Source organism: Talaromyces stipitatus, genomic scaffold, assembly GCF_000003125.1.
Source record: "Talaromyces stipitatus ATCC 10500 scf_1105507295523 genomic scaffold, whole genome shotgun sequence".
Taxonomy (NCBI): Eukaryota; Fungi; Ascomycota; class Eurotiomycetes; order Eurotiales; family Trichocomaceae; genus Talaromyces; species Talaromyces stipitatus.
Genome location: NW_002990113.1, coordinates 4,091,193 through 4,104,014, shown reverse-complemented (window position 1 = coordinate 4,104,014; position 12,822 = coordinate 4,091,193). Strand labels below are relative to the sequence as shown.

The 12,822-nt window shown below is 47.0% G+C and overlaps 6 protein-coding genes across 6 annotated transcripts, besides 3 other annotated features; all 6 read right to left on the bottom strand.

Moving 5' to 3' along the window:
• Window positions 1–5: 5 nt before the first annotated feature.
• Window positions 6–1,555, bottom strand: TSTA_074520 (C2H2 finger domain protein (Gli3), putative). Its single transcript, XM_002341420.1, has 2 exons — window positions 929–1,555; window positions 6–879 (listed from the first exon to the last, which is right to left on the bottom strand). Exons 1-2 carry the CDS (start codon window positions 1,458–1,460, stop codon window positions 317–319), a joined length of 1,095 nt encoding a protein of 364 aa, XP_002341461.1. The 5' UTR covers window positions 1,461–1,555; the 3' UTR covers window positions 6–316.
• A 545-nt stretch (window positions 1,556–2,100) lies between these two features.
• On the bottom strand, window positions 2,101–3,468 carry TSTA_074510 (pyridoxal reductase (AKR8), putative). The gene is made up of 3 exons (XM_002341419.1): window positions 3,203–3,468; window positions 2,706–3,138; window positions 2,101–2,645 (listed from the first exon to the last, which is right to left on the bottom strand). The coding sequence occupies exons 1-3, from the start codon at window positions 3,252–3,254 to the stop codon at window positions 2,165–2,167; spliced, it is 966 nt and encodes a 321-aa protein (XP_002341460.1). The 5' UTR covers window positions 3,255–3,468; the 3' UTR covers window positions 2,101–2,164.
• A 574-nt stretch (window positions 3,469–4,042) lies between these two features.
• TSTA_074500 (uncharacterized protein) lies at window positions 4,043–5,506 on the bottom strand (the record flags this gene model as incomplete). The annotated part of the gene is made up of 2 exons (XM_002341418.1): window positions 4,043–5,200; window positions 5,261–5,506. 2 exons carry the CDS (start codon window positions 5,504–5,506, stop codon window positions 4,043–4,045), a joined length of 1,404 nt encoding a protein of 467 aa, XP_002341459.1.
• Window positions 4,902–4,924: a microsatellite.
• Window positions 4,974–5,065: a microsatellite.
• Window positions 5,507–5,865: 359 nt separating the features above from the next.
• On the bottom strand, window positions 5,866–8,037 carry TSTA_074490 (adenosylhomocysteinase; the record flags this gene model as incomplete). Its single annotated transcript, XM_002341417.1, has 4 exons — window positions 5,866–7,541; window positions 7,604–7,730; window positions 7,804–7,936; window positions 7,999–8,037. The coding sequence occupies 4 exons, from the start codon at window positions 8,035–8,037 to the stop codon at window positions 6,491–6,493; spliced, it is 1,350 nt and encodes a 449-aa protein (XP_002341458.1). The 3' UTR covers window positions 5,866–6,490.
• Window positions 7,747–7,774: a microsatellite.
• An 810-nt stretch (window positions 8,038–8,847) lies between the features above and the next one.
• TSTA_074480 (uncharacterized protein) lies at window positions 8,848–10,415 on the bottom strand. The gene is made up of 2 exons (XM_002341416.1): window positions 9,366–10,415; window positions 8,848–9,309 (listed from the first exon to the last, which is right to left on the bottom strand). The coding sequence occupies exons 1-2, from the start codon at window positions 9,934–9,936 to the stop codon at window positions 9,134–9,136; spliced, it is 747 nt and encodes a 248-aa protein (XP_002341457.1). The 5' UTR covers window positions 9,937–10,415; the 3' UTR covers window positions 8,848–9,133.
• Window positions 10,416–11,192: 777 nt separating this feature from the next.
• On the bottom strand, window positions 11,193–12,761 carry TSTA_074470 (pre-mRNA splicing factor (Prp31), putative; the record flags this gene model as incomplete). The annotated part of the gene is made up of 1 exon (XM_002341415.1): window positions 11,193–12,761. The coding sequence occupies exon 1, from the start codon at window positions 12,735–12,737 to the stop codon at window positions 11,193–11,195; it is 1,545 nt and encodes a 514-aa protein (XP_002341456.1). The 5' UTR covers window positions 12,738–12,761.
• Between the last annotated feature and the right edge of the window lie 61 nt (window positions 12,762–12,822).

Sequence of the window (12,822 nt, the reverse complement as noted above, 5' to 3'; positions counted from 1 at the left end):
AGAATATATGTGCATGTTCTTCGTATTATAAGTCACCTAACTTTGATAGATAATGAAGCTACCTACTTAGAGGCTCAGATTAAGAATGTCAAGAATAGGAAGTAAAACTCGCAATCAAGGTACTGATGTGTATCCTGAGGCCTCAAATATTTTTAAAACATTACAAGAAAAAGATATTATATTCCACCCAGAACACAGACGCCATGCAAAAAGAGGACAAATTCAATCAAAAGAACAGAAAATAGACTCCGGCCCATGAAACATTGGTGTACATCAAAAATGGTTATAGCAAGGGAAATAGTGCATTGCTGATATATCAAGCAACGACCTCCTCAGCACCGTTCTGGGCATTCCCACTCTCCTTATCTGCCTCGCGCTGTGCGTCATATACGATTTTGGATAAGCGTCCCTCCGCATCAATGACTTCAGTGAGAGCAGCCTCCTTTTCGAAAAATGCTTCTTTCCGTTTTGGCTCTAATTCCTGCCACTGTTGCTTGAGTTTGGAGGTTTCAATCTCGGCCCAGTGTACCTGGCGGCGGAGGAGTCTATAAAGTTGACTAGGAGGTAGAGCAAGCTCATGTGCATCAAATCCCAGGTCCGGTGTGAACTCGGGCACGGGTACCAATTCAGCTTCCTGGCCGTCGACGTTCCCGGTAGTACCTCCTTCGCCGTTCGTCGAGGACGGCGTGTCTTCCCTAGGACCGAAATTGAGTTTCAACTTGATACGTTGGACTTTGTTGATTGGAGTCGCTGTGTTTTGCTGATTGTTGAGGAGTTGACTTTTGGGAACGGGATCTGAGGGCCGGAGTGCTTCTGTCTCGTGAACTGTGCGCATATGTTTCGCAAGGGCATCGGAGCGAGTAAAGCTCCGGTCGCATTCTAGGATTTGTCTTAGTAAGTGACAGAGTAAGAGAACTATTTCAAATACCTGGAAGTGCGCAGTAGAACGGTTTTTCTCTCGTATGACTTCGCATGTGTGCGCGCAGCGCATATCCGCTGGCATGTGTTTGTCCTTTGCGACTGCAATCTATCCATTCGCAGGAGTACTTCTTCTGTCGAGTACCGATGTGGTCATCATGGATATGATTGACCAGATTATCCATATTTCCAAGATCGCCGGCCTCACAACCATCCCAGCGACATATCGAGACTTGGTCACCTCCTTGACCACTATAGTCGTCGTCCTGACCACCACCGATCAATGCGAGGAGCGAAGGGGAGTTTGGTATTTCGCCATCGGTATCCGATGAGATCGGACTCGAGGGTGAGGTAGGCAAGATATCACCTTGGACGGAGGATATAGGCGTATGATGGTCCCAGGATGCAACACCTGTGCGGCGACGTTTAGATGGTGGCATGCTTGAAACTGAGGGTGAGTGGCCATCTTTGTCCAGCTTGGTGTCCTCGGTCAATTCATCGGACGCGATGGATGAGAGGGGAGAGCCGGGCGAATCGGCCATAGTGATGATAAATAGAACGTTGAACTTATTTCAAAGATCCTCGCTCAAAGTTATCCAGTAGTTTTGCTTTAACGAGGTAATTGTAGCGCGCCGTGAGCTGGAGCGATGAGAGTTGAGGTTCGAGTCAAGTAGTACTGGGCACGTGATTGCGGAGGCTTACAAGGGATTGAAGCTTCCAAGAGTTCCCCCATTATTTTTCTCTTTCTCCATTATTTCTCCTGTGTGCGCACACAAAGAGCTCCATACTCAACAAAAAATACTGGAAATTGCTTTCAGAGTAGTCCTGACTTATCCAGAATACATCTTTCTGTACACTATTCTTCTGTGCAACGCAAAGTTTTTCTCTTTTTTTCTCTTTTTTTTTCTCTCCTCTCAATCATTCATTATTCCACGGAACAGCATTACCTACGAAGACACGTAGTAGCTGTAGCAGGTATGTTGTGACCCTCAGTTCTGAAGCGCAAGCATTCATTATGATGATCAAAAAAGAGAATTCTGCAATACTGACAATTTCCCTCTGCACGAGGCGAAGTTGATTGTTGACAAACTCTACACTTGACCTGATTTTGCACTATTCTATACAATATACCCATCAATTATATCTATCTTGCGACGAAGCTAATGTTTATGGAAAAGATTTAAGTAGATCTTCAGTTAATATTCATGAATCATGCAACTCGATCATAGAAACATTATGTGCTGCGCTAATAGCGAGTCCCCTTGACCTCATGCTTCTTCAACAAGGCATCGACTTCCGCCATTTCCTCATCCGTCAAAGTTTCAACACCCTGCATGTTCTGTATGACTTTGTCCTTAGTCGTTCCACCCGGAATTGGAATGATAGTAGGTAGACCAGGCTTGTCACTCAGACTTCGCACCCATGCAAGAGCGATCTGTGCGGGAGCAACACTCTTCCGCTTAGCCAAACTCGCAACCTCCTGGATAAGCTTCAGATTGTTCTCGTAGTTGCCGTCATGAAACTTGGGCACGTGACGCCGGAAGTCTCCCTCTGGAATATCCGTCAATTTGGTGATTTCTCCGGTGAACGCACCTCGACCTAGTGGGGAGTACGCGATGACGGGGATGTTGAGTTCAGCGCAGGTTTTAGCAATGTCGTTTTCGAGTATGTCGAGCGACCAGAGGGATAGTTCAACCTCTACTGCAGCAATAGGATGGACCTTGTGTCTTTTGTTTCATTAGAGAAGCCTTCCTGCGTCCCTACATCAGGGCCATATCGGAACTCACGCTCGTCGGATAGTCTCAGCATCAACCTCACTCAAACCAATACCTCCAATCTTACCCTCCTTAACCAGCTTAGCCAAAATCGTAACCGTTTGCTCGACAGTTGTTTTAGGATCCTGTCGGGCACACTCAAAGATGTCAATCGACTTTGTGCCCTTCAACACTTTCAAACAGTCATCAACACTACGACGTATATTCTCTTCCGAGCCATCTGGTTGGAGCCCGCCCTTGACCGTGCCGCCCTTGATGCTAAGTACGACCTTATCCGCGTTTTGAGGGTATTTCTCAAAATACGCCTGTAGCAAGTGACACGAATTATAGTTGGATGTTCCGTAGATTTCGCCGCCATTCCAGAAGTTGGCGCCGAGTTCGAGGGCTGTGTTGAGGGTTTCGAAGCAGGTTTCTTTAGGAGGCGGGGAAGGGTTCCATGTCATGCCTGTTGTGAGACGATCAGATTACCTGGGTTCAAGTACGAATTGATCTCAGTATTTGGGGCGTACGCATGAGTCCATAGCCTGTAGAGCCGACTTGCCTTCCGAGAAGAGTAGGCATGTCGGATGGCCTTTGTTGAATTGTTTTGGTAGATAGTGCTTTTCAATTTGCCACTTTGGAGGCTGAAATGCTTTCAATCGATTTATTCGAATTGAGTTTGAAGGGCAGAAGAATGGTTATCTTGCGTCGTGGTCTCTGTGCTTCTTATATCTAGTATTTTGGTCCACGAGTTGTTGGCTGTTCCGGGAAAATATTGCTGTGTGAGGTATCCCCGCACTGAATGACCTCATGCGTCCAATTGATAAGTTACATAAGGCCGATCCGGAACTCCTAAAGCGCTTACACTTTACTCTGTTAGTCAAGTATCTACGAATCCAGTTTTGATATTTGATTTGTCAGAATAAGTAGCTTGAAATAGGGTTAAGGCGTTAAGCTTATCGTAGACCGATCTCTAGGCCGATATGATCGGACTAACTGTTTAAACCCGCCCGCTTCTCTAGATAGTCATTAAACTCCATTTTCTGTTGACTCGCAGTTCATGATGGCCAGTGTCGATCATTGCGGTCTTTTCTTCGGATAACGGCTATTTCCATAGTATAAACTCGGAATAGGGTTTCATTGATTCCAACGTTAGGGCTAAGTTTTTAGCAAGAGGGACACTTAAACATCATATCTGCATTGATTGATCATTAATAATAGCCAACCTCTACCTATTTTATCATAGCTCGTAACTCCTCCCTCATAAGTATATACGTGCCCACCATCTTATCGTTGTATGGATCTCCTTACTAAATAACCCTAATACTTTGCCCTAACCGCAAACAACTCGATAATCCACTAGAGCATATCTATTTCCGGTACGACTTCTCAGACTCATCTGTGGGTGTGAACAAATCCAAGAAATGTTTGATCTTGGCAAATTGAGATTCATACGAAGGTAGTTGGGGATTGGTATAGGATGCTGTCGGGGTGGAGTCAAGATCGTCATTGGAAGACTCCTCATTCACAGCTGGAGCGTCGATATTGTCCGGTATACCTGTAGTAGTAGTTTGAGCAACTAGGGCCTCGCTAGCTTCAGGAACATTGGTATTTGTAGCGTCTTGAGGAGAAGGTGGGACAGCTGCTGGAGGCAGGTTTGCTTTTGTGATGTCTTCAGGGGGAGGGAAGATAGGAAGAGGCGTCGAGGAGGGAGACGGATTTTCATCTTCATCAATATCTGGAAACCGAGTTGGGAATACATTGACCGGTACATAGACGGTTTGAGTAGGAGCAGTAGCATCGCCAGCACCAGTAATAGTATTGGATGGGGTGAAGGATGTAGATGGGTCCAGTGCATCTGCAGATTGAGATTGTTGAGCACTCTGGGCCGGTTGCATGACTTCGTTGAGATCATCTTCATTGTCACCATTCTCATTGCCAGGTCTAGGGGACGGAGAAGCAGTAGCTGTACTTGGTAGGGTGGTGGTAGGTGTAGACGAGCCCTTAGTACTAGGCTGCGATGGTTGAACATTTTGAGCGGGCTGCATGACCTCGACGTCGTTTTTGATTCCATCTTCGTCGTCATTGCCGTGAGTAGGGCCTGAAGTTGGGATAACAGTAACGGTGGCTGTATTTGATGGGATATCGCTTGGTGCAGAGCCATGAGTAGTAGCAGGTCTTGATGGTTGAACGCCCTGAACCGGCTGAGCTACTTCATCATCATCATCATCTTCTTCTTCTTCTTCTTCCTCGTCCTTGTTATCGTTATTATTCGACCTCGGAGAGGATTCAGTAGTATGTTCGTGTTTGTGACCATCTTCGTCTTCATCGTCGTCGTCGTCAATATCACTCTCGTCATCGTCGTGGTCTTCCTCCTCACCATCCCCGTCGTCTGGCAACTTCCCTTCAGCTGCCAATGCACCCTTCTTCCTCGCCTCCTTGACCCATTCTTGAATGTCTTTATTGTTGGGAATCTTGTAATCCAGATCCGCCAGGTAATGGTCGACATCAAATGGGTTTTTGAATCTCTGTTATAATGTCAGTGATGCATTCTTAACTTTCCAAAGAGCTAGATTAGCTTTGCCTACCGGATTCGGTGATCTTGGTGTCAAATGATGAGACTCTGAAGAAAAGTCGTCTATGTGACGGTGTATGGGATATGAGTTTGCGATATCTGAGATGGCATAGAGTGCGAATAAAGCTTTGACTGACACCATTATCGCTGTTACCCGTTTTTCTCGACTGAATTCAGGGCCTTTGATAGGAATAGACCCGGCCAAGATGTAGCAGTCGTCTATCGGATAAACTGCAAGCTTCTTCGCCGACAATTGCATGATAGCGACCTACATTTTATAAAGGGATATCCCACCAAATCGAACGAAGTGGCTAGTACCTAGGTGACAAGAATTCCCACAAAGAATATCTGAGCGTGGCCATTCACAATAAACATACTTGACTTCGCGTACCACACTTGCCAAAAAGTACAGCTTTCGAAAAACAGGGCTGAACCACCCACGCCTAAGAAGTAAGAAAATTCCATCCAAAGGGATAACCCAGTTGCCTGCCACTTCATTGGAATGTATCACTGACACAATCTTATCAAAAATGCGTTTTTGTGCATATTATCGAGGAGGGGCATTGTGTCTGAGGTGAACATTCTTTATGGTGTTGGAGGAATGTAGAGCTTTAGGGCTAGGGCTTGTCCTTCGAAAGACCTTGTCCCATTTCAACGGGATTTCTATTAAGCCATGTTCACTCTTTCGAGCACATGGACACTTTTGATGGTACAACTAGCATGAAATTCGAAGGGAAGTATTAACATGTTTCAATAACTCTATACGGACTGGGGATATCGTCGGAGAGTTGTGTATTCGGCTCTAGTTTAGGCTTGGAACCATTTGACGTAACCAAAGTCGATGATTTCGATTCAGTTTGTAATCTTGTAATACACAACAAAGGAAAGAGTCTGGATATCATGTGGCTTTCATGTGTTGGAAAGTCCAGACATATAAGCAGAAACCAATGTTTCACTATTCCATGGTCGTAAAGATCACGCCTCCCTCACACCCAAGTCCTGGACCACAAAAGATTAAACCCAAGATAGAATCAAATGCTGAATGAAAAAAAGTTTAGACTTTTCTTTTTTAGGGGAATCAAAAGTGCTAGCCGTTGAAGGCCAAATGCTCATGAGTTCTGTTCAACCGAGAACTCTAATAGTATATGTCTGTTCATAACATCGTAAACTCATGTTGAAAAAGTCTATATGTGTCACCATGCGCCAAAGAGAAAATGGAGATCCCAGGGTATCATGTCCTCGTTTAGTAGCGGTAGATATCGCTCTTGAAAGGACCAGCAGCATCCAAGCCAAGGTATTCAGCCTGGACAGGAGTGAGAGTAGAGAGCTTAGCGTTGACGTGCTCCAAGTGGAGCTTGGCAACCTGCTCGTCAAGAATCTTGGGCAAGACATAGACACCAACAGGGCGCTTGCCCTCGTTGCCGAACTCGACGTACTTGGCACCGAAAGCAGCATCTCCAGCCTTATAGAGAGCGATCTGGGCCAAGACCTGGTTGGAGAAAGAGCAGGACATGACGAAAGAGGAGTGGCCAGTAGCACAACCCAAGTTGACGAGACGACCCTCGGCCAAAAGGATGATGTGACGACCGTTGGGCATGAGGAAGCGGTCAACCTGAGGCTTGATGTTCTGGACAGAATTAGCGTTGGCCTTGAGCCAGGCAACGTCAATTTCGATATCGAAGTGACCAATGTTACAAACAATGGCATCGTTCTTCATGACCTCGAAGTGGCGGCCAACGAGGATGTCACGGCAACCAGTGGTGGTGACGAAGATCTGACCATGAGGAGCGGCCTCCTCCATGGTGGTGACCTGGAATCCAGACACGGCAGCTTGGAGAGCGTTGATGGGGTCGATCTCAGTGACAATGACACGAGCACCCATGGAAGCAAGAGCCTGAGCACAACCCTTGCCGACGTCACCGTAACCAGCAACGACAGCGACCTTGCCGGCAATCATGACATCGGTGGCACGCTTGATACCGTCAATGAGGGATTCACGGCACCCGTAAAGGTTGTCGAACTTCGACTTGGTGACAGAGTCGTTGACGTTGATGGCAGGGACGAGGAGCTTTCCCTCCTTCAACATGCGGTAGAGGTGGTGGACACCAGTGGTGGTCTCCTCGGAGACACCGTAGCAGTCCTTGAGCTGTTCGGGGTACTTCTTGTGGACAAGAGATGTAAGATCACCACCGTCGTCGAGGATCAAGTTGAGCTTCTTGCCATCCTTGAAAGCCTTGAGCTGTTGCTCCAAGCACCATTCGTACTCTTCCTCGGTCTCACCCTTCCAGGCGAAGCTATCACAAATGCGTTAGTCCGCATCCCAATTTCAAAAGCAACAGCGGAAGTGACGACTTACACAGGGACACCAGAAGCAGCAATGGCGGCGGCAGCGTGGTCTTGGGTGGAGAAGATGTTGCAGCTAGTCCAGGTGACTTCAGCACCGAGGGCAGTGAGGGTCTCAATGAGAACAGCAGTCTGGATGGCTACAGATTCGTTAGATTTTTTTTTCTTTTTCTTTTTCTTTTTTGGTTAGAAGCAACGTAGATATAAACATACTCATGTGCAAGCAACCGGCAATACGAGCACCGGCAAGAGGCTGGTCAGCAGCATATTTCGCACGGATGGCCATGAGACCGGGCATCTCAACCTCGGCGAGCTCGATTTCGCGGCGGCCGAAGGCAGCGAGCGACTAGCAATGGATTGTTAGCGATATATCCTGTTGACTCTGTCCATTAGCCTCGTAGTACGTACAATGTCGGCGACCTTGAATGTGTGGGCGGGAGCGGCCATTTTGTCTGATGTATGGGATAGAGGTCGGGAGAAAAAGGAACTAGATGCAATTGTAAGCTTCAATTAACTTTGTAGAGTACATTTGAGAGTTCAAAGATGCCTGGACTTACTCAAATAGTGTTATATGATACCAAGACAGAAGTGATTGAAGATAGAAAGAGTTTAAAAAGGTTGAAGCTGGCGGATTTATTTTTTTTTATGAGACGGCCGGCGAGCAGAGGCGAGGAGGGGTATTGGCGGAGACCGAAGATTTCTGCGTGGAAGGTACCTCCCCCACCAATCACAAGGCTACATGGCATTCTTAACCCGAAACACCCACAACCACCTCAACAGCTACGCATCACTTGCTGTCCTATCCAGGTGTGGCCCCACGAAACGTCCAATGTGGGAACATGGGGCTCGATGCTTTTCTTTCATTGAATACGTACACATTTTGACCCTGGATTAGTGCCCGAGCTGCAGTCTGACTGGTGGCGCCGGCGTGAGATGAGATGTTTAATTCGGAGTCCGAGAGAGTTCTCCATAACAGCTGTCCACCGGGTCCCTATTCACGTTTGATGCTCATTTGATATCGAGTTTTAATAGATGCAATTGTTCGATGCTGATAATATTTTAGTGTACAGAATACAGTGATCGACGCCTTTTCTCAGGAGATCCACGATTCACTTCTCGTTGCTTGATCCTAGGTGGTTCCCATCAACCATCAACCTCGACCAGGGTTATCAGCAAAATCCACCCCAGGCATCTTGTGTGTACGTAGAAGTTTGAAGACATAGTAATGGAGACAAAATTGAAAGAAAACGATATGGTCTATGTATTTTGAACTCCTATGAACACCTCTGGAAACGATCCGAAATCTAAGCCGAAGAAGACACCGATGCCGCTTCTAAAAATTGACGCCGATTGACACAATAAAGCAGAGGAAAGACAACCGAGGGGAAAAGAATATTGGATGCATGCAGAGGCAAACGTGATTGCAGCGCTAAATATGGTATCAAGTATGCCATAGAACATATTGGGTTTGCGAAAGTCGAAGATGCAGTCATAACTGGCGTGAGGGGAGACAATCGAAACTTCCTGGTTTTCGATTCGGTGTTCAGGCGTCTTGGTCCATCCAATCGGAAATCTCCCATGAAGACGCATCGTCACCGATAACTAATGCGAGCGTCTTGAACTCGATTTTGTCGTACATGACCGCCCCTGCAGCGCGCGCTTGTTTATGCCATGGGCCGGTACCACCTGCTCTTGCGTCCTCTCTGTTTCTCCACACACCTATATGAAATGTCAATCTCAAAGAATGAATATCAAATCCGCCAACTGCCACTTACAAGTTGCCAGGTTCTGATGATTCTCGTTTTTGGCGCCGAACCAATATTTCAACAAACCGCCACTGGCCACGGCTTCTTGATGAGAGTGGTAGTCGAGGTCATGCAGGCGTTGGCTGTCAATGACCGGTTTCAGAGTGGAGCGGAATGACACGACGTAGAAGCGTTGTCTTTTCCACTTGTAGCCTTCCGCAATCGAGAGATCACGCAAAAAATCGACAACCGCCTGCCAGTTGAAGGATTCCACATAAGGGGCGACAGCATAGTCATCGCGAATGGGCTTGAAGATTGTCAGGGCTTTTGCCAATAGTTGGTAAGGTGTCTCGAGAGTCTTCAAGTCTAGCAGGTTCAGAGGGTCGTTATATGGGGATGCGATCAAACGGTCGTCTGAGGTTGCAGCCAATTCATGGCGCTGCGTGCCGAACTGCAGCTGGAGAGCAGCAGCCGCATGGAATTGCAGAAGCCCATGGTCCTTTGTTACCAGCTCATGGTGGAAGAGAGAGCTGGGTGCTCTGAGAGTAACCCTGGGTGGCTCAACTGTGGTAGTTGCTGTTTCAACGTCGATAGCAGCCATTATTGCTCTTGCAAGTTGTGAAGTTTATCAGATATCTTTCCCCGGATTCTGCAAGACGAGACCCGCTCTGAAAGTACTAGTGCAGAAAGACCGGCGAGTCTGTTTAACGGCCCAATGCAACGAACTAGCCTGATTTGCGACAAGAAGCGAAAGACGACAAGTTAGATGGCTTGACAGTTCACGAATAACAATAAAAATGAAGAAGAGAGGAGAGAGAGGAGAGAGAAGAATCGACTGTTCCTTCCTTTTTATTACAGGTAGGTACGTAGTCAGATCACCTCGGGTCTTCCTCAAGGGGGACAATGTATGCTGTGATTGCTGGGGACCCATAAAAATGGTTCAAGATACCACAAAAATTGCGATTTACCCCAGCTCGTCACCGTGTAACTCGCTACGAGGAATTTCGTCTGAGCTTATTTATGTATGACAAAGGAATTTTTGCAGCGGTGAGAAATGCGCGGTGAGAGCGAAAATAAAATATCTCAAGCAATCTCATAAAAATTTTGTCAGAGCACGCCATACCTTACCACAATTTCACTGCCAGAAAAAAAGTAACGTCCCGAAATTTGGAAATGGATTCGGATTTCGGAACCCTCGCCAGAGGGCGGGGAGGCGGGTGTTTGTTGAGAGCAAAACTCCATTATTGCTACTTTTTACTAGATAAGGAAATGCTTCCCCGTACTGTTTGGCAGATAAAAGAGTTTTCTCTTAGCCACATAAGTTTCTTTTGTCTTGATACGTGGCAAGGCCTTTTAGCTGGTAAATATAGATTAGGGCTAGGTGATTAGATCAGGTACGAATGACCCCTTTCGGGAAAGGATACCAAGCTAAGTCGATCAAATCTTGTTAGTCAGTCCATTTCAGCATGCCACTAGAATCAAGGAGAATATTAGTATGATACAGTCAGCAATGAATCACTCTTACATACGTAGAAGAATTGCACAATATTGTGTGATATGGTGTTTCGTGGCAAATGCCTTAGTTGATAGTAAGCACGTCATTCAACCCCCTTGCCATCTCTGGGGAAGACTTAAGACGATACCGACGCCTGTAATATAGTCACTATCCGGCTAGACTTTGAGTAGGGCGGCGGGCTCTCTACATAAGAGAAAGGAGACATCGAAGCAAGTTGACTTGAATTTATATATATAAAGGAAAATTGGTATCATCACACCATGAGTCAAAAGCCCCCCAAACGCCAGTATAAATGCATATTTCAAATGGACATGCAATACGAGAAGAGAGAAAGAGATAAATCACTTCCTTAGAGGCACTGGTGGAGGTGCCATGTTGCCATCTCCAGTATTAACCTTTTTACTGGCTGGTACATCAGGAACCTTGAAACCACCATTGGCACCTTGCCCATTTTGAGAACCGACCTGAGTGAAAGTACCACTCTTGAACCATCGATCTTCTTCTGCCTTGCGCTTGCGATTGAGTTCAGCCTGGACTTTGGGATCGACCAATTCCAACCCTTGGACCGGGGTGAACGCAATGGAACTTGCCGTTCCAGCCGCGTTGATCGAGGTGCCAACACCCGACGTACGTAGGCCCTTTGCTTGAAGCACTGTAGCATTTCCAGGTGCCCGAAGAGATGAAGCAATTCCACTGATAGGGGTAGCTGCTCCCCAGCCCTTGTTGGATTTGCTAAGCCTAGCCCGCGTACGCTGATCAATCTGTGCCGCACGAATCCGACCATCATTCTCCTGTCCAAGCATACCCAATCCAACCGTACCATCACCAGTACCATATCCAGCTTCCTGCTCCTCTCTTCCAAACGCGACTCTATTTTGTGCTTTACGTATTTCTGTCATTGCCACAGCTTCCTTTGCTTTGCGTGCTCGTCGACCACCTCGCTTTCTGGCCGGTTTGTCATCCGGAGCAGGCAAAGCTCGGGGACCTTTGTTTGGTGGTGGCTCCGTAAGCTTGTCTAATCGATGGAAGCATTGCTGCTTAAGCTCCTCGCCCATAGACCCATCCGGACTGCTACGAGCAACATCAGCTCGGGCAGCCAAGACCATCTTGGCCGCCACAATCCGCATTGCCTGGCGTTTAACATCGTTCGGTATGTCCTGAATTATCGGCGAATGATATAGAAAACCTTGCTGTCGAATACCAACATTCGTTGCAAAACCCAGTCCTTCTTGCTTTTTAGAACCCTGAGCGGCCAGGTTACAGGCTGGAATTTTTGCAAGCTCAAGCAGTCCACCGGCTTGATTTAGGAACTGAGCAGCCGTTTGTGAACCAATAAGAGCCGTAAGATTTGGCGCGATTTCCGTCATACGAGATTGGACGCTCTCGATGCGCGCAGTTCGCTCGCGGTCTAGTTTAAGAATATTTTGGCACGTATCGAGCACAAGCTTAAGCTCCGCTTCTGACATCTCCCGACCTCGAGTGGATGTTCCTTCGACCGTAACAACCATAAGCGAGGGTCCATCGAGAACAGTATTGAGCGGAGCGCCAACGATGTTGTCGGAAGATGTAGACAGCTGCTTGATGTTGTCGAGCGGTCCATTTCCCAAGATCGCAACGGTCTTTGCGTAGTTGATCGGGTTCGTAATCAGGGTTTCAAGCTCCGGAAATCGTACCGAGTAGTGATCGCGTAGGAATTTATGTAGACGTGCCAGTTCGTCTGCTGCTGACATGGCAACCTCGAAATCATTCTTTACTGCAACACTTTCCTGCTCTGTCGTCTCGGGCACGATCTCCATTTCTTGACCTTCATTTTCGGCTCCATTTTCCTCCAGGTCTTCGACATCGGAGTCTTCGAAATCCCTCAACAGATCTTCAGCAGCCGACATTGTCGCGACAAAGTTGTTTGGCTTAAGTTGCAGGAGTCAAAAGGAAGGAATGACGCCACTAGCTTTTTTACGAAGCTGGAACTTC